Source organism: Lineus longissimus, chromosome 2, assembly GCF_910592395.1.
Source record: "Lineus longissimus chromosome 2, tnLinLong1.2, whole genome shotgun sequence".
Lineage (NCBI taxonomy): Eukaryota > Metazoa > Nemertea > Pilidiophora > Heteronemertea > Lineidae > Lineus > Lineus longissimus.
In genome coordinates this window covers 24,936,920-24,957,048 of record NC_088309.1, presented here as the reverse complement: position 1 = coordinate 24,957,048, position 20,129 = coordinate 24,936,920, and the positions used below count along the sequence as shown (strand labels likewise).

General features: G+C 40.7%; 3 protein-coding genes across 4 annotated transcripts; 2 read left to right on the top strand and 1 right to left on the bottom strand.

The window, feature by feature from the left end:
- Positions 1-26: 26 nt before the first annotated feature.
- LOC135483208 (acetylcholine-gated ion channel acc-4-like) lies at positions 27-4,777 on the bottom strand. 2 transcript variants are annotated; one of them, XM_064763867.1, is made up of 9 exons: positions 4,655-4,777; positions 4,158-4,236; positions 3,827-3,906; positions 3,527-3,591; positions 3,004-3,224; positions 2,625-2,707; positions 2,246-2,389; positions 1,623-1,954; positions 27-1,326 (listed from the first exon to the last, which is right to left on the bottom strand). In XM_064763867.1, the coding sequence occupies exons 2-9, from the start codon at positions 4,226-4,228 to the stop codon at positions 1,195-1,197; spliced, it is 1,128 nt and encodes a 375-aa protein (XP_064619937.1). In that variant the 5' UTR covers positions 4,229-4,236; positions 4,655-4,777; the 3' UTR covers positions 27-1,194. The 2 variants fall into 2 exon arrangements, with proteins under 2 accessions (XP_064619937.1, XP_064619939.1); XM_064763869.1 differs by lacking the exon at positions 1,623-1,954 and having other exon boundaries at positions 1,209-1,326.
- LOC135483207 (glycine receptor subunit alpha-2-like) lies at positions 4,755-10,672 on the top strand. The gene is made up of 9 exons (XM_064763866.1): positions 4,755-4,771; positions 7,161-7,231; positions 7,500-7,573; positions 7,760-7,821; positions 8,279-8,499; positions 8,791-8,873; positions 9,079-9,222; positions 9,440-9,777; positions 10,029-10,672. The coding sequence occupies exons 2-9, from the start codon at positions 7,161-7,163 to the stop codon at positions 10,170-10,172; spliced, it is 1,137 nt and encodes a 378-aa protein (XP_064619936.1). The 5' UTR covers positions 4,755-4,771; the 3' UTR covers positions 10,173-10,672.
- A 682-nt stretch (positions 10,673-11,354) lies between these two features.
- Positions 11,355-19,214, top strand: LOC135483201 (neuronal acetylcholine receptor subunit alpha-10-like). Its single transcript, XM_064763858.1, has 8 exons — positions 11,355-11,525; positions 13,368-13,507; positions 14,219-14,263; positions 14,828-14,937; positions 15,302-15,417; positions 16,166-16,594; positions 16,840-17,033; positions 18,482-19,214. The coding sequence occupies exons 1-8, from the start codon at positions 11,468-11,470 to the stop codon at positions 18,887-18,889; spliced, it is 1,500 nt and encodes a 499-aa protein (XP_064619928.1). The 5' UTR covers positions 11,355-11,467; the 3' UTR covers positions 18,890-19,214.
- The last annotated feature ends 915 nt before the right edge of the window (positions 19,215-20,129 follow it).

Here is a 20,129-nt window from a genome sequence, read left to right as displayed (position 1 = left end):
CTGTCAATGTATCTTTCGTCCTTTTAACAAGAATGTAACAGTACGGCTGGTATTAAAAAACGTTTTTTCTTAGTACTTTTATAGGAATGATATGGACCCCTGAGGTTGTCATCTACACTGTAATGCATCCGTTCGTGAAAACGTGAAATAAAAAACGACATAGATTATTATTTTGTGGGGACCCTAGGTTTTGCTCAAGATATTAATCACTGGATGAATCCTACGGACCACAATCTACATGGTATCATGTACGATGCATCTTTGGTGAGTTGCCTTCCTGCAGCTTAACAACCAAGCGAGCTACTTTGATGCTACTATAACGATCTCAATTAAACGGTTAAATTACAAAATCCCTGGGGCCCACGGTACTGGAATGCGTCAAATCGACGACAGCAATCGTTGTTAACCCCATTTTCCCATAAGAGGCATAGCCACAATATCGGTTAATAAGTTTATATCGATGGTGATTATTTTTCACTTGAACATGCAGAAGGAGCCTTTTCTGGTGACGAGGCCTTCGGGAGACTGCGCGCTACCACATATCGAGGGTGGTGGGTATTTTGCTGTACAGCTGCAATCGCTGGCGTAATTCACATTGAGACACATTCGTTGGTTTTACTTCACATTGTGTTAAACTTTCGTCAAGAGGGAGAAAAAGAGTAAAGTGATGCCATGCTAGAACATTCGAATACTCAATGAATTCTATCTTCAGGATCCGATATACATGGAAGAAGGTGCATCATCTCCCAGCTGTGGTTGGTTGAGGTTGAGCACGGTTGTTGTTAATTGATGTAAGCGTGGTTCAAATATAAGAGAAGGCAAGAACGTTAGCTGACTTCTCACCAGATAATCTCTAGCTAATTCCTTTTTGGATCAATGTTTTATACTATAATACAGGTTGCTTCTCCCTCTGGTTACATATCCACCAATTATTTAGTGACTGCATTGTTGTAACCCAATGATCAATGTAACATTGCCAGATACATCCATAATCAGGTATAGTGCTGAAAATATTACCTACCATTTACAATATTGATAGTCATTTACAATTTATTGTAAAAATGGAGTAATGATTCGGCCATATGATTCGTTTTATAGTCTTTTTGTTCCTCATGCAAGGACGTTAATAAAGGGTAAGTGTTATATCTAATTCAAGAGTTCGATAAGAGGGAACAGCGTTTAGATCTGGATGTTTCATGTCATATGAATAAACATGAAGAAATAACCTAAAAATGCAGCAGTCGTGAGGAAAGGGTAGATAATTCGCAAGACAAAGTCCAACATTAGTCCACACCGCACACGTTTAGTATCCATCGGGAGTTCCAACTGCAAAAAACAACAAAAACGATTACAAGAACTGCTATTAGTAAAATGCTGCATCAGTGGACAACAGGAATCACATGCCCAAGTAACCACACGTGGTATTACTTGCATTGCTACTGAACCATCCAATTTGCTGCCCGATATAGTTTTGGAACAGAAATGATTTTTTTTTCAATCGCTGTTTTCCCCCCCCAGGCCTGTTCATCGAAGTTGATTGTTCGCTGCACCATCTCGTGTGGAACATAAAACCACTACGTTATGCTTCCTTCTTGCAATGATCACTTCGGACTTTAACTTACCCCATGTGGTTTAGCACACAGCCTTCCAACAATGAAAAACGTTCCGAATGCAAGTGAAATCAACACAATGCATATTGCTAGCCATACATCGAATGCAGTTAAGTATGGAAGATCAGGTATGTCCAAACTGAGGTAGACGCCAGCGGAATGGACACAGACAAGGAGTGCGATGATAGTCAGTAGTAAGGCCCTGATGTTAGATACGGGGTGACTCAGAAAGAATGTCATGTAGCCTAGTACGGTGAGCAGCCCAGGAGGGATGAAGCTATATAAGATGCACTGGGAGAGTATACGCTTGAACCTCATGTGGAATGCAAGACAGTGGCGGTCAACTGAAACAGAACATGAAATTCAAGTAACGAAAGATGAAAAAGCAGTCTTCTTTGTTTTAGTGTCACACTAGGTGGCATTCCTACAGTTTGGCAAGGTACATAGGCCCCATTATCGTTGCTGATCCTAGCCAACATCAACTCACCTGCCAAAATGCAAGCTATATGTCAAATATCGCACTGTTGGTTTTAGAAGCAGCAGTTTAAAGTTCTAGGCATATTCGATTGGCTGGATGGAGATAAAGGTAAGCCCAAGTACGCGGCCTTTGCCGATGAAACAAAATTACAAATTACCGGATGAAAAATTTGCAGAACATGGTCGAACTGCTAATTCGGTTATGTTGAATTTTTTGTGGCCGTCATCAGAATGTCGTCGTACTTCAAATGCTTCTGGGTCGGCAAGAGGAGCCAACAAGACTTTGTTTACTGTGTAAAGAACTGTAAAGAAAAATACAGTTGTACGTACATTTATGGTTTACAATTTATAGCAATTGTGCCTGTTAAGAGTAAAGTATCATCACTTTGAGCCATGAATAAAGCACCAAGTTCTGCTCAGTGGACTTTTGTTGTCCTGGACACTGCAGTCTGCTGTGTACGGATCTCCAGAGTTTGAGCTCAGTAAAACTATCCAGATAGAGTCATAATGAAAACATGTCTTCACCATGTTACTCACACGGCTGTGCCTTGATTTGACACTCTTGTTTGTCAAATGGAAATGATGTGTAGTTAAAATTGCATCTTAGAGTCAGTTGTATCCTGAAATGATGATGACACTTTATGATTTAGATTAAAAGAGTTAGCCCTTTTGATAACGAATGTAAGTCTTAATTACTTTTTGAATTATGTTAAACAAAAAAACGTCGTCAGCCTAATGATTATGATGAGATGAAGTGAAACTAAAAAAAGAGCCTTGTACATGTATCCCCGTCTTTACGTGATCAAAGATATGAAGACGACCTGATAGGACATGTAAGGGATTCCCTTGGAAGGTGCTGCAAAATTATTAAAGCATCAACAAGTATCGATTCTATCAGCTACACTTATTTTCCTACCTCTCCTGTAACCACACTTTTCCATTTGCATTTATTTTCAGATATGTGTCTTTGGTATGGCTATTCTGTACAGAGGTTGCCGAAGGGAAGAATATACCCGGATACCAAATATTGCTGTAGTTTTCCTTCTGCACTGACACCTCATCTTTCAGTTCATCAAATGGGAACCGTAGGCGATTGTCGTACCAGGTTGATCGGAAGCAGACGTCCAAAGCAATCTCCTGAAGGGAAAGTTAATTCGAATATCCATTTGTATTGCTTTTACCTTGAATAACGCCTTAAAATGATTAGTTTATGAACATATTTGATTGTCTTGATGTTAAATCATTATTCATATCGCTGCGTTACAACGTATTTTGTAGCAACATTTGATACACCACCTGTTTAACTGACTCCAGCCAAGCCGGCAAAAGGGGGAATTTCAGTTTATAATGATGAATGCTTTATACCAAGATTTCATAAATACACTGCCGATACGTGTAAAAAAACTGCTAATACATTGCAGTAGAATTTAATACAGTACCTGGTTCCTTTCGTCAACTTCCTGGAGGGCACGAATCTCGATACGAAGGCTAACGACGACTTCAGCTACAAAACAATGAAATGATTTTTCCGAGAGTGACCATTTGCATAAAACAATTGGGGCAGTAGTAGTGAGAGCAGTAGTAGATCAAAGTCGAGTTAGTTTTGTTGTACAGTGTGATGAACCTTTCGGAAATACCGGTGCTTTCACGTTACGGTCACACACTCCATTCTTGTTCCCACGTATTCTGTTACGTGTTTCTGTAACTAGGGCTCCACTATAATAGCAGCAGCTACCTACCATCGAGCTGGCCTGTATTTGGACGTTCTAGTTTGTCGTATGCCCCAGACGTGATTTCTTTCACCAGTTCTTCATCACTCCTGAAAAACAGGTGGGGGACATTCAGAAAACTTGGAAACAAACTATTAAGAAAAAGAGCTAACCTCAGACTCTGGGTTGCACATCAAATCAAGTATACAAAATTAAGCGAAGACACTAATCTACTGTTGTGCCACGCGGTAGACCAGTGTAATGTTGTTTCAGTTCATATTTCGGGATATATTCTGAAAATTATCGTGCTATTGAAAAACGATATGGAATTTTAGCTACGTCGATATGAAATTCACAATACCTTTGCTTGGCCTGGCATCTTCTGATGGATATCAGTACAATGTTGAACAGCAAGAAGGCTGCAAAGTCCATGACATCATCTGTAATAACGGATCGAGAAGACAAAAAACTAAGCCGGATAACATGCACATGTCTCAAAAAGTACAAACCCTGAGAAAATACACTACTGTCCGAAGATAGATAACAGCCACTATATAGCATAGAATATGTAGTAAACATCACAACCACTGAAGGCGTCATGCAACTCGATTTTTGTCTCGCTGATTACCTTTGGCAGAACGTCTTCACGAATTGCCTGATATGAAAATTTCTTTCCTGGCGGCAAGCCGTATGAATCAATTTCAGATCAGCTGGAATTGGTTGTAGGCCTTTTTACCGGACTATACTCTAACCTTACATCATACGCCGGTGGCTACGATCTTTCTACCAATACAAAATCGTAAAAATAAGATTGAAATCGAAAGATGATAATGATCTCTCGCTGAGAGATGTACTTACCACTCACTTAAAATCTTAACCTTGTCTACGAGCGTTAAAGTCGACATACAGCAATAGTTTGCATGCATCGAGAGTGCACTGATGGTAACCTCGGCCTTTGCTCCGCCATGCCGACAGGTAAGCTGCTCTCAAAGACTGTTGCTCTTGCATGTTAGTCTCTAATCAGTTTATGTTGTCTTTGGTTAAAAAAACATGACTACATGTTAGATCCATAGCATTGAGAGAGCAATTCTGTGCACATTATTTTGTTGCTCACCTTGTGCACGTAACCACCAGAAGTAAACTCTTTCACTTAGCAACGCATCACTGCATTACATCTTTGGATATATCATATAGTTTCTACCATGTACTCTTTGACTATCATAGTCATCAACATGTTAATGTAATTAAGATAGAGTGTAGCATTTGACGCAGGTTTTAAGTAGCTGTACTGTTAATTCTGTAGAATTTAAAACAGAGTTGCTTGTCGAGGTAAGGTCGTGTTGGTGCTGCTGGTGTTTCTGATCCTGCGCTCTCGTGAAGCTTAGAAAACTAGCAAAGGTAACCGGGAAAGGTAGCTACTATGATCAAAACGATTGGACTTATTGCTGCAATGTGTTGGCAAAAAGTAATTCAAGTTGATGCTCGCTTCTAATCAATTGAAGAATAGAAGTCCGTTTCCTACAATGATTGGCGATTTTCAGTTTTCAGCATGCGAAATACATGGCACCTGGGGATTGACATGAGATGGTTACCAGAATTGCAAATTGTTCAGTTTATTGTGGCCTTATGAGCAATTTTAGCTTGTATCACACGACAAAAGATGTTAAAGCTAATTAATAGCTCATCAGTCAATGCAGTAGGCCTCGGCAAGGATACCTGTGCATTTCCCATGCGGTCGGGCAGCTCAACGCGAAACTGATCAACAAGGATCAGAAGTTAGAAAATAGATGGTGAGCTTCGTCTACGGAATAGCTGTAGAACATGACGTACTTGTGGTGTTGTACGTGTTCCACCTGCTCTTTTCTTTGTACCGGTGTTCGATTTCAAAGGATACCACCAACAGCAGTGAGCCTGAGAGAAGACACTTCACAGACTGTAGGCTAGACTGAACGGTACGTACAAAGAGTGCATGAAGCATCGTTTTTATATTTTCACTCATCGCTTTAATGGGATCATGTTATCACTAACATGAATTAGCATGCTACCTTTACCGCTCCGATTGATATAAAAATGTTTTATGGCACCTATCTTTTTCAATGTCGAACATCTCCCCTTTCCCCTTTTCTGTGCCCCTCCCCATTGTTTAGTGAATAGTGGACAACACATCATTGTGTGTTTTTTTCTCATTTTCTCATGGTATCGTCTCGAACACTTTAAGCGTATAGCGCATACGTCGCACTTGCCCTGAACCACGCATGTACGTGCAACTGCCAAACACCTCCTTGTAAAGTTCCGTATCATCAATTTAACACCCTATAGATGTTGCTATTGGCGAACTTGATTTGATGATGCTGACAGTTTTCATTGCTGGTTCTTGAATAAGACCCCATCGCGTGGTGCATTACCTTTCACGACATCTGTCAGTCTTTAACGCATTCTGTCAGTTAGCAAAAGAGCATCAATGAAAGAAAAAAGTTAGTCCTTTTTCATCTACTGTACATGTAAGTGACAGTATAATCGGCTAACCTTAGAAGGTTGAACGAAAGGCATTCCAAAAACATGTTCCAAACTAAGATGTCAGTACAAAAACAACATCGATCAATGTACTGATGAGGTGCTTTTTGCCATCATGGGCCATATGATAACGTGAGTGTGCCTTTGTGGTAAACTGTGATAAAAGCTATGTTTGTGGTAAGCTTTTACATACAAGGCTCCCCATCTCCCTTTGTTTATTTCTCAGTTCTGATTTATTTCCCAATTCTGACATGAAAACAATGATAATCAAGCAATTCAAAGAGAAATGCGTATACAGTCTTGCCCGGACACGGAATGCACATGTCGTAGTCCATTTTGGATCCATCTTATTACACCAGTAACTCCGATCAGTGTACGTAACTTCTTTAACACCCTGTATAACTAACTCATCTTTTTAGGGCCAATTACAAAGCATTCTTTACACCGACGCCCGGAATTCACCACTAGATCTTGCCAGTCTAAGTCAGGGTCGAGCATCTCTTTGTAAAGGTATCTGAACTCAAAGAGGATCATGCTGCGCAAACTTCAGCAGTGGCACACAACACCGATATGCAATCATCCATTGGAACGTGCTGTGTTGTATTTTTCCTTGCGGCCTTGAAATTTCTCTCAACGGGTTCCTTCTAATATACGATGATCATAGCACATTGCGTACGTGGGTAGCTTACATCTTCCATAGATGTGCAGTGTAGTTCTGTCAAGGTCTGTTAATTCTGCTACAGTCCTTAACTGGGAACAAGATTAATGGCCAACGGGGTAGTGTCACTTCCTCCTCCTCCTACTCCTCTGATACCAAAGTGGCTGGAGTATTAACCCTTTCCACTTTCAGATGATTGTCAGAGTGTGCACAGTGAGTGTTCTTGTCGCTATCATCTTAGACATATGCGAAGCTGCGAAGAGGTAAGTTTAATTGAAGAGATGCGAACACTTGACCATCGTGTGCAAGAATGCATTTGCGTGCCTGTACTTGGGTGAGGGGCACATGGAAAAAAAACGTAGTTGGAGATTCCACTAAAAATGGAAAGATTGTAATGATAGTTCAAGCTTAGCACTGTGCAGTACATGCGATGATTTGTGAAGTAATCATTTTGATTTGATTTTGTTCTGCACTGAAATAACTTTATTCACATTGCATGTCACCTTGACGAGTGATTTCTCCCCATTGCAGACCGTCCCGTGTACTGATTCAAGAGTTGACGTCAGGGAGCTACGACAAGAATGAACGACCCAATGTCGATGGAGGTTAGAGAAGCCAAATGTCACTGAAACCTTAATGTTATTATGTCAACACCACTTGTTGAAATACTCTGGGATCCATCTGATTGCAAATAAGTAGTTGTTGGTACTCTGTGTGTCATGGAACCAAAATGTGATGCACTGTGTCAGTATTTCTCCATTCTTTTATCGTGGTGTCTGTTCGTTTTCCAGATCCAACCCGGGTGGCCTTTGGACTTTTCATCGACCACATGGTTATCGATGAAAAAAATCAAGTAGGTCTTGGCTATGATTCCATAGGCCTATATTCATCCTGTCACTGCCATTCGGGTTCCTCCGAAGAGGTTTATGTCACTAGGATACCGTACGAATGAGCACCATACGAGCATTCTTGCGATGTCAAAGACTTGTCCAGTTGGATCAAATTTGATGCCATCTTGATCATTGTTTTTAACAAAACTGCATGAGCATGTGGCTCTGGTTGCCAATGCTGAACCAGACGCACGATGTACAGTTAGCCCTGAAATCGATGAATACCGACGGAAACTTGCATCCAGTCCGGGTTCATCCACTGGCATACATATCATCTGTCTAACCCAATAAGAACACTTGTCTGGTCGTTCTAACACAAACGGATTCCTTCTCAGGACAAACAGATATGCTATCGGTCAAAATATTGTCAATCCTGAGTTCCTTTCAATGATTATAACGAGATGCACTATTTTTGTTCAGGAAATGATATATGATGCATACATTCATGATTCTTGGAACGACACTCGGTTAGCCTGGACTCAAGACAAAGAGGATCGTATAAGCCTTTTCGTAGGGAAGGAAGACCGTGATCGCATCTGGCATCCCGGGATCTACCTCCCGGGCAGTACGGTCACTTTGCTTGCAGATAACCAGGAGAAGTTGCAGGTCTACAGCAGTGGGATGGTGAAACACGAATCGAGGTAAGCCGTGACGCATGCGCCCTCTTTCACTTCTATTCATTAACATGAAGCTGGTGGTTCATCAACACTGCTCGATCAACAAAACTTACCATTCTACGCTCTTGTACATTTTAAAGAGTAATTCCCTTAGATTTTGCCATTGTGTGACGAGAGCGGACGATTAAGACGCTTCCATCGTAGAACGAGTACGGATAGCCCGGAATTGATGACCAATGACATCATCCGATGCCTTCATCTTAGTTCTTAAAAGCATTAGCCATTGCCACTTAATGTTCTTACATCTTTTTTCAGGGTGACTGTAAAGAGTAAATGTTACATGCTGTACAGTAAATTTCCATTTGATACACAGACATGCGGAATAACAGTAGAATTGTGTAAGTAGTGCATTGTATGAATATTAATGTCTAATATCAATGTTATACGAAATTTTTGAGGTGAAATATTTTTAGATGATACTATCTGATTCAGTTCCTTGCCATACCTTAAAGTTAAATCTCAGACGAGGCTCTTTTATCTCAAGTCCTAGTTATGACGATTCCGGATCGTTCCCCTGAGAGTTTTTTTCTTCTACCATTCCAGTTCAATATACAACTGGTGACGTCGTGCTGGAGAGCATGATAGAACCTTCTACCTTTATCCAGGAGGCATTGAAATCCAACACATTTACCATAAGAGAGACTAACATCACCGACAACACATTCAACTGCTCTTGTGAGGCGCAAAGTACGTTAGAGTTGTTCACTGATACCATAACATTTTTGAAAGAATTGGGCATGCTTTGCTTTTTCAGTTCGATGCAGACATGCGTTCATATGCTGAAAATATTTTCAATCAGAATAATCATACCTTTCTCGTTAATGTTTCTCTTGTCATTTTGCCCCAATACCCTAGAGCCAACGGAGGTCGTTGAATTTACTTCATATTTCTTTCCCGTTTTCAGCGACATACCCCAGTCTATTAATCCAATTCAAACTGAAGCGAAACGTCGGCCAGATAACTAAGCAACTGTTCATCCCGTCAGCCCTCCTAATGGCCTTCCTTTACGCAAATTTCTACCTTGGTCACGTGCTTCTGCTTCCTCGCGCTCTCTATTTGACAGTCATCGCAATGCTCATGTGCACGCATTCATTGGCCTTGAAGATCAACATGACCTTGACCTTGCCAAATACGAATGACCTGACAGCATACGATTTCTGGATTGCCATCTACTTTGCCTTCCTTGTCGTGACTTTGGCTGTGTACTGTGTTGTTGCCAAGCTATGCCATAGACCGGATGGGGTGAGTATCGAGTCATTGTGCCCATTTCTAACACATTATCCGTATTATCCCATCGGAAGGCCAGGCATACAACAACAGCATTTGCTGATGGAAAAACTTCCATGAATCTGATATCCAAGTTTGCACACTCAAAACTCGTAGTTCATAAATAGCCCTCACTATAATGCCTGCACAAATTATTTGGAATGGAAACTTCCCTGCCATCACCGATAAGTTTCAATGAGATGCTAATCTAGACTGATCTTTTTTAGGTTACGACGGAAGCGGACGCAAAGCACATGCGCTGTGGGGATAGCCTCGACATGACCATGCGGGTCCTCTACCCGGTCCTCTACTTCATATTCGTCATTGCCTTCTTTGCAAACCATCTCGTTGAGACTAAATATACATTATAAGACATTCTTCTTTTTCATTGGCTAGAACCTGGTCCGATCAAGGATATCGTTCTTTGGTTTGTGAAAGTAGTAGCTCATCCGTGTGCACGTAAGCGTTTGAATTTATAGGCTCGGAATTCAAAGTTACAGTCTCCGAGTGATGATGACCTATATAAACGTCCGTGGCCGTCTATAGAAACTTAACCATAGCGACTCAGCCGAGCGTGAGTGACATGGATGCACTAGAAATAACTTCATCATCGAACACTCTGTTTTCGTGATCGTAGCTTTGATTTCCAAGCGAAAGATTGATAAAGCTATTTTGCATCTAAGGCAACGAAGAGCTGTTCGAACGGTCCAAATTAAATGACGTCTTGTCCTGTACGTTGCTGCAATATTTGTGTTGTGTTTTGTATTAGTGTAGTTCGAGGTGAAGGCGTGTAGATCGTGTAGATATCTTTTGTTACTGTTAATGTCCTTGTCCCTTGGCGATTTCTGTAAAAAATTATATTTACTTTGAAAGAAATAAATGCTTTTAATATCAATTTAATTATCGGCAGTGCCAATGTATTTGGATAAAAACGAGTTTAATTAACGTCACTTGTTGGCATGTTTGGCACCTGCTCTTGACAGAAAGGTTAACATTGAAGAGGATTTACGAAATCCTCTTCAGTGCCAAACATGCCGACAAGTGACGTTAATTAAACTCGTTTTCTCCTTCCCCGCAGAGTACATGTAGATCATTTTGAACAGCAGATTGACGAGTTGGGTTGAAAATTGGCGACAACATCGTGGTCGGGTTTACAAAGGCAGCAACCTGAACCCCTTGGAGTCGGATATAACTAACAAAAACCTATGAAGTTGGCTGTCAATTACTGAATCAATTGTTTGTGGACAGTTGGACTCGTAGGCTGACATCAGCTATTCTCATCTTGTCAGGAAAGCTCAGAAATCGCATTTCTGACTAGAGCATCTAATTTCAAAATGTTCAAAATGGGAGACCTCAGCGATCAGTTCCTATAAAACACATCTAAGGTGCTCTTTTTTGCTCTGTTTTCGTGGCTATGGCACAGCAAATCCCGTCTTGTCAGCTTCATAACTACCGACAACTCTGGTAAGAGGGCTTGCCTATCGATACTGCACGATCAAATCTCTAAATACATAGAGTTCCACAATCACACGCAAGAGGCCCCTACCCAGAAACTGGCGTTCACAGCAATGAATTCGTACAGTTTGTGATTGAAAACTACTATGATTCGTATTACGCTCCTATTTCTAATATCGAGGAATGATAACATTGACTTTATGATGGGACCATGACATTTGGACATCACTTCGTTAAGATCGCGGTAATTGCAGCTAGTCTGGGCATAGGTAAGTGACATTTCATGATAGATATTGACTACACATTTATGTACATTGGTGTATATACATGTATATGCGGTAAACACAAAAATGGGCACGACAGGCCACCTCTAAAACAGTTATCGTATAAAGTACCATGAATAAGTTGACAATATATTTAGCTGAAGTAACCATAGAACCATGGGTCTTGGGTGTTGACCGTCGAAAATTCGAGATTGCGGTTGAAAACTGTATTTGCGTGATGTCGGGAGGGCGATGTCTAATTTACTCTAAGGCCGACGCCGTTCGTTAAGATTTCGAAATTTGTAATTGCGTAAATACCCACTAAATAAACCGGCAAGGGCGAATGAACGTAATGGGAGCCCAATTTGTTTTGGAAGTGACTACTTGGCAAGCCCGGTGTAATGTTTTTGAGTGTTTCTGTTTTTGAGTGTTTCTGTTTTTGAGTGTTTCCCCTCATTGTTTGGGAACGCTCAAAAATAGATTGACAAGTTTTTCTGTGTATCCCCCCTATTGAAAAGTCGTGGTCTCTCTAGCTGCCTATTGTTTGGAAACACTGACACATGGGAAACAACCACAGATGTTACAGGCTTACCAAACAGCGACTTTTTCTTGTCCTGAATGGAGAGCCGAACTCATTAATATTAAAGTAAAGTCTCCAGCTCGCCAAACAGGGTAGATTTCTTACCTGTTTGGCAAGCCCGGCTGGCCGAACAGGGTGGCTTTTTAGTGCTGTTTGGCAAGCGGCTCTCCAAACAGGACAAAAAAAGATGCCTGTTCGGCGAGCGGCTTGCCAAATAGACCCGGCCATTTGTTTTTATATATTATGATAGTTTCAAGGTCCTGGACCAAATTTCGTACTTCAAAGGACAAACAAAGAACAGTTCGTACTTCTGCCCAGGTAGAACAAATACCGAGCGCATATATTTCAAAAGAAGTCGATACCTGAGTGAATGCGCAAATGGGTACTTGTCTACTACACAGTACGGAATTCAAAGAATCTAGATAGTCCAACGTCAACGTTATGTACACAGTCTAAAGTGTAGTACCTCACCAGATGTTAATCAATACTGAAAGTCAACTTGAAGCCAATACGGTTTTCATGAAATATCAGGCCTATGCGGTACTATGCTTACAAATTATCAGTGCTGCATCGACCCTTTCTGAGTGGTCTACATGTAATAATATGTGTCGAATGCTTAAGTTTTGCCTACATGAGTAATATTTTCCATACCACGCGCTTCTGAGTTGCGTGTAAATCAAAGTGCCAGACAACAATGTTCAAAATTTAAACATGAGATCTTCTTAATCTTGTCGTGTCCCTTTTTCTGATTCAGAGGCTGTTCTGACATCCCCTTACCTACCAGTGTCTATCCGTTTAGCAACCAGTGTCCATCCGATTAGCACTACTAACCATCCCTCGTATACATTTGTATATCTATACCATTTGTCATCTACGCTTGAAATAAAACTCTGCTCTGTCGAGGTCACTTCTTTCCGATATGTATTTCGATATTCCTTTAGAAGTATCGCAATAATGAGTGTTGTTGAAATCTTGAACCACCCTTAACTAATATAAAGATTGACACGGTAAATCGTCCTGTATGACACACTGAGGACTATAAGTGCGTCGTATGTGTCTGTTGATAACCATTTTCCAGTACAGTTTAGCCTGATCCCTGTAGTCTATTTTTTCCATCTACTTTATTTTTGTGCCGTCCAAACGCGGTAGATATTTCTGACGCAACGGTCAATCATGATATGATCTGGTCTTACCTGAGTGATTTGGTACCGTGTAAACGGCCCTATTGCGCAACCTACATTTAACCTTTTGAATATATACTCTTCCAGGCTGCAGTGCGTTCAATGATGAAAACAGGCTGTTGAAGAAGCTGTTAGACGGGTATGATCGTGCTGTCAGGCCAGTAAGGCAGTTTCGAGATACGCTCAATGTCTCTGTGAGAATTACAGCAAATCAGTTTAGGGATTTGGTAAGCGAACGGACATGCAAGCCAGCGATTTTGGTCGCTACGACCTGCGATTATGATCGTGCATCACAGCGATGTCCAAACTAATACCCACATTGAGCATTTACAGATATATCTGCAAGCATATTTGAACAATTCGGTTAGGTGATTCCTACAGTGCTCATCCAAGTTTCAGGCAAATGTCACTATCACCCCAGAACTATACTCATTGTCCATTCTACTGTGATTGACTTGTCAGATTTGTTGATACAGGGAAGCAGTTCCCATCTGACATGCTAATATCCAATTAAAAGGGTATTTCATTTATCAAAATGGCCATCAACGTAATTGCGAAAGGCTTAACCGATGTGGTCGTGTTTCCGTGACTTTAGATCACTTTGCTATATTCCATATTGATTCAGGAAGAACCATTTGTACAGGCGTAAAAATATGACGTGATATTGGTTCACGAGCATGATACATACATTGTAGTACATCATAACAAATCATCTGTTCATTTTTTGGTCTGGGCTGTCGGACAATGCTACTTAAAGCTGATATGCTTGCATCTTTAAACATTATGTCATGGGACTTTGAAACAATACATGTATGTATACACGTGTCCAACATTTCCAGCATATACTATGTATTCGTTATTGTAATAAAACGATATGTTACTTTACTAATTGTGCTTTCGATAACTTGGTAATAAATATTATCTTCTGTTTTTTTCAGGATGAACCACATCAGCATTTAGTCATTAGCATATGGTTTCAATTTGTGAGTTATTGTTAAAAAATGTCTGTCATGTCAGATCAGAATTTTTAAGACAGAGCTGCTCGATTACTTGTTTTGAATTGTTTTGTGTTTCACAACCTTGGTGCTATACATGAGGGCTCTGTGTCTCAGCTGGTCACCAACCGACCCCTTTGCTGCACCTAATGCAAAGCAACCGATGCTCTTAAAATAAATGCGAGATGGCTGGTGAACAACTTAAATATCGTGTAAATACACTGGCCACGTTCCCTCGTTTCATGAACAGAAGCGTAAGTTGGCAGATTTACCACGTCACGACTTTCATTTCAATTGGGCGTGTCATATTGGGAAAAAGCAGCTTTTAAAGGTGTAGAAATGGAGGGTCGTTGTGTGTCTCTTGTTAATTACACGAACATTGTCAAATCTAAAAAAATCCCACTGAATATACTGTGTGATCGAATGACTGTCGTGGTCTAGGCGCTGTGCATACGAGTTTAACGTTGTTTTTAAAAAATAAAACTTTTTGATCAAATTGTCCATGTAGATCTTATTCAATCATGTAATCGCATTTACCATCTTCTCTTTCAGTTTTGGAATGACCATCATCTCCAATGGAAGCCTTCAGAATATAATAATGTCACCGCGATAAGACTTCAATCAAGTCGAATTTGGCGACCTGATATTGTGCTTTTCAATAGGTATGTATCAACAAAAAGACCATGGAAAACTGGCAGAGTGATTATAACACGAAATCAATGTTGCCCATATGTGCGTCGCAACGGTGGCAAACTGTAAATGGGCTCAGAATTCGTGATTTCACTGTCTTCCCTACTGATTGTGGGCATGCCCGCTTATGGAGCACTCTTTACTCTGGAACTTCTATCACTGATGCCACACACAAGGCACGAGAAGGCACTTTGCACCCGACAAGAACATTCAACTAGCTGACGGCTAACCAACAGGCCACATCGGAACTAGCCAACACAGGGTCGTGAAACCAGTCACAAGACGAAAGCCCGTAGTCACTTTACTTCAGTCATATTTAAATTTGCATCCTTACAGTGTTGACGAGGAGAGGAAGCCAAATGAAATTTTCAGCGACACTAATGCAATCATCAATTCAAATGGTCGGGTGGCTTGGCTGACACCAGCTCTAGTCAAGGCAACTTGCAAGGTAGGTATACGGCCCCCTAGATCACCAGAATATCGATTCCCTCATCGCCATATGGAGACGGCCGAATCAACCGATAAGAAAAATCCAATTATATGCGGATATCATCATCATCATTATCATCATAATCATTTTTGACAATATCCCTTTGCATCTGGCAGAAACATCATCGATAAAGATGAACAACACCATCATAATGTCGCGAGAGATCGTTTTGTTATCCTTTTATAAAGGCTCATAACATCATCATCATCATCATCATCATCATCATCATCATCATCATCATCACCGTCATGGTAACTTATGAAACTCAATAGTAAAAGTAATTGTAAATTGGTTTGCGGTATCATGATAGCTAGCATTGGTTTACTTCGATTCTAGAAGGATTTGTATACGCAATTGAGACAACAATCATCGCAAGCCTCCGCATGTGGTGAAGATTGCTCAAATAAATCTGTCCAGCTCTACGTGACTCGTTGATTTAGCCTATGATAATCCACTCTGCAGGGTTTTTTATAGAGACAATTTAAGAGTTGCAATAAGACTAAAAGTAGATGCTTAATTTTAAAATGCAGGGGCGAAATGACTTTTGTTCCCAGAAATGGTGTCTACATATCAAAGGTTTCATTGTACCCTTAGCCTTGCTGTGCCCGTTGGTTTCAATGAATATTTACCGTTCATTGAACAATAGAGCAGGAGACCTATTCCAGGAACACTGATTACTCTTACACCTGTCCGATTCTTTCTCCAGGTAGATGTCACCTATTTCCCGTTCGACTACCAAGTCTGCCCGCTCAAGATGGGCTCCTGGTCTTATGATGGCTTACAGTTAGATGTCCACTTCGCCGACCCAGCCTACGACAGCTCCAAGTTCATGGCAAACGGGGAATGGGAGCTGCATTCAATCAGAACGAAGCGGAGTGTTCTTTACTACATCTGCTGCCCGGAACCTTTCCCCGATCTGACCTGGTATCTAGTCATACATAGGATGTCCCTGTTCTATGTTTATAACCTCATCATTCCATGTGTGCTAATAACCATCACCGCCATCATGGTCTTCTATTTACCACCGGAGACCGGGGAGAAGGTGTCTCTGGGTGTGACCGTGTTGCTTGCCATGACTGTGTTCCTGCTGTTGATTGCCGAGACTATGCCGCCGACCTCTGAGGTTGTGCCAGTGATAGGTGAGTCCAATGAGACCCTGCCGTCAGCTTCAGGTTGCAAAGTTCATAAAGGTAAACTGGAACAGCACTCTGCTAAATTACTGCTAGCTTCACTATATGTTGTCACACTGCGAATGAAAATGGGAAGTGCATGTAGGAAAACCAACCCTCAGTGCTTACACAAATTCACCAGTCAAGCTTGCGAATTTTATAATGATGTCGAATGCCCGACTATTTACTATCTAGGGCTTCCATAATCGTTTCAGGAAAATTCTTCGGAGCCACCATCATCCTGTTATCGCTGTCCACTGCCGTAACCGTGGTCGTCCTCAACTTCCACTTCAACGGTGAACACGGGAAGGAGGCCCCTGAATGGCTGAGGAAAGTCGTATTGGTCTATGTGGCTCGTTACATCTTTATGGAAAAGTTCTGCCAACGGATATTAGTCAACTTTAAAGTGGTTGGTTGAAACCTTTATTCGGTCATCTGATATCTGATGTCACTATCTCAGTCTAAGATTTCGACTACATCTCGATTTAAAACTTTCCAACAAACGCAGTTTTCTCTGCTCTTGTTGCTAAACGTATGTAAGCTTTGGCTTTGCGCGAGATAATCAGACACACATATTCTTGATGGCCTGATGTCATGTATCGGTGGTCATTGGCTGCAGCCATCATACTGAAAGTTGGTTGCTCTTATCTGGGATGCCAGCGCCTTTTCCCACCATGAACCTTTAAAGGCATGAACTTTAAAAGGCACGACCAACAGTGCCAACAGTCAATTATTGGTCGAAATTAAAAAAATATTACGGGCGAATGCATGGCTACAAATTTAATTGCGATATTTCCATGGTTATTGAGCCAACTGCAAATATTTGTCGTCAAGAATTAACCAGTAAATAATTAATCAACGGGACGTGTTGTACATGAAACCGCTTATTTGCTGACAGCTTTAGGTCTACACTTCTCAAGCTGTCCTTAAACTACAAGTGGACAACGTGGCAGGCTATAGTTGAAACTGTGAATGTGTATTTTGGGCTTTGTTACCTAACCTGCGACGCCGGCTGAGAAATGAAAGTATTTTCATTAGCTGATATACCGATGGAAAATATTGACTTAATACGTAACTGCTCGGTTAGAGTCATGCTTTTTTTGAGTTAGTCTTAGAAATTATGATACAGGGGATAAATCATGATAGGAACTACTTACTACAGAGCAGGCGATGCACATTTTTGTAACCTGTTCACGCTACCCTTGCGGTGATTTCATCACGTATACTGTTCATCGAGCATATTAAGTGTACACATTGCCATATTTATCATGCCGCAGTAAATATTACCCTTCGGCAATTAATTAGAAAATTAATGGTGATACTCCATCGTGTCTTATGGGTCATTGATTAAGTTCATCACAGATGACCGACAGTCAAAGTAGAGTTTGTTAACGGCAGTTCTAATATTTGCTGGCTCTCATTCATGCACAAGTATGATGTCAAATGAAAGTGTATGCATACAGTTCAGGCTGCAATTAATTAAGGCGTGGGCTCTGACGAAGCAGCAATAACCGTCATCGGGGGAGACAGTAAATATAGTATCGATAGTAATGTTTTATTTGTTATCGGATGCTAAACTGCCAGATACGTGGAGCACAGTCAGCCGAATATTCATTTTGTACTGTAATGTTACTTGGGCACAGTTCGAAAAACTTCGATTTTTTCAAATTGACGGTAAACAAAGCAATCGTCTGCATAGCACCAACGATGCCGATAATAGCTCGTGTATATGTAGGTTCAGCAAACATGTGCAAACAAGTAAGTGGTAAACAAATTAGTAATCACCACTCCCCTCACACCCATATTGTTGAAAATTTGTTTGGCGTTACTTCATTTCTTTCATCTTGTCTATTTCAGCAAAAAGCAATGATGAGTAACAAACAAAGGGCAGGTAGTGTCGTTCTGACCAACTTCCACGCCAACAGCGCTCCCAACGATAGCACCTTCTTTTACGGTGTAAACGGCGGGATGCCCGAGGGTGCGTCCCTGGAACACAACATAGATGCCGAGAACACTACGGACTGGTACTTCAAGATCCACGCGAAGGTCTACAGCGAGATATCGAACACGCTTCGGTCAGTCAAGGAAAGTCTCACCCAGCGGATTGACCGCAGTGACTATAGAGATCTATGCAGGGCGGAGTGGCAGATGATTGCTTTAGTCATGGACAGAGTTCTACTGATCGTTTTCTTTACAATCGCGACAATTACTAGTATTGCTATATTTGCGGGTATCCCAACTGCACCACCGGATCCAGAGACCTAAGTACGTAAATATTTCGTGTGATATAGATTGAAATGTTTGAATCGGCTCATAGCGAGGATAACATGTTTAGCCTTTGCGGTCTTGTCAGTGACTATAGCGATGTAGGCATCAACTAGGGGCGACCTTTACTTCGTAATAATACTGTTACCGTTTAACGTAATACGTATATTCGGAGCATGTATGACTTCGTTGGGTGACAGACACACAATGGAGTATGCGGTTGGTCGTCCATTACATGTAGATATTTCGGCTGTATCATATGATTGTGTAAAAATGACGTTAAAGTTATGCTTGTAAATATTTATGCAAAATTATTACTGTAACATTAAATGTACAAAATAAACTGTTTCTGTATTTGTAAAATATTTTGTTATTAAGAATGTGTTCAAACAGACGTCATAGCTTACGTACACGTTAGGTTTTTAAAACTCTGGATGACATCGTAGATGTTGAAAATGGTTCAGAAGTTTTCGATTTTTAAAAAAAAATTGTACATATACTATTTTCAATATTCATAGTGTGATCAGCAGTTTGAAACCTATCTGGATTAATATTTCCAACACACTCGGTATTTTTTCATGAACAAAGATGCAGTATTCGATAAAGAGAGTCAAGCAGTTGCCATGAGCAATCGATTGAAGGGAGAATCTACAGCAAAGGCTCATCATGACCCTTTCGGTAATTAATCTTTATGAAGAAAAGAGTCAACTGATTGGTAAATCTAATAATGGCTAAGGATCTTTTAGACTTTTATCTGGCTGGATGTTCGTATATTTTTACGGAAAACTCATAAATTATTAGGTTTCATTAGTGCAAATGATGTTGCCACATTATTGTCATCTTCATCTGGCTCCGGATGTTATATTGTCGTTATCTTGGCAGTGCTTAAGCTCACCAAGAGCACGAATACCCGATACTCATATTGCCTAGGTGACCTTATGGTCAGAGGTACGGTGTATGATCATCACGGTATTGACCAGACTCTGCGCAGAATGATAAGGTTTATGATTGGATTTATACTATACTTCGTGCAGTATGGCTGATAGAACATTTCATATTTACTCTTACATGACTTAGTTTACAATGTACATTGATCAAATAAGGGGCGCGTTAATGGTTCTTTGGGGCACTTCAATCCAGATCAAAACAGCTATCGACCCATACCATTATTATATTTTAGTAAGTATATGTGATTCGTGGCCCAAATGTATTGCGAAGAATTACGATGATTTTGCATAGA

Coding starts and splice junctions, on each gene's coding strand:
- LOC135483208 (XM_064763867.1), bottom strand. CDS start 4,228: ATGGACTTTGCAGCCTTCTTGCTGTTCAACATTGTACTGATATCCATC. Junction 3,907..4,157: donor AGATGCCAGGCCAAGCAAAG/GTATTGTGAATT, acceptor CCTGTTTTTCAG/GAGTGATGAAGAACTGGTGA. Junction 1,955..2,245: donor TTCTGCAAATTTTTCATCCG/GTAATTTGTAAT, acceptor GTTCTGTTTCAG/TTGACCGCCACTGTCTTGCA.
- LOC135483207 (XM_064763866.1), top strand. CDS start 7,161: ATGATTGTCAGAGTGTGCACAGTGAGTGTTCTTGTCGCTATCATCTTA. Junction 7,232..7,499: donor ATATGCGAAGCTGCGAAGAG/GTAAGTTTAATT, acceptor TCCCCATTGCAG/ACCGTCCCGTGTACTGATTC. Junction 8,500..8,790: donor ATGGTGAAACACGAATCGAG/GTAAGCCGTGAC, acceptor ATCTTTTTTCAG/GGTGACTGTAAAGAGTAAAT.
- LOC135483201 (XM_064763858.1), top strand. CDS start 11,468: ATGACATTTGGACATCACTTCGTTAAGATCGCGGTAATTGCAGCTAGT. Junction 13,508..14,218: donor CAAATCAGTTTAGGGATTTG/GTAAGCGAACGG, acceptor TGTTTTTTTCAG/GATGAACCACATCAGCATTT. Junction 14,264..14,827: donor TTAGCATATGGTTTCAATTT/GTGAGTTATTGT, acceptor CTTCTCTTTCAG/TTTTGGAATGACCATCATCT.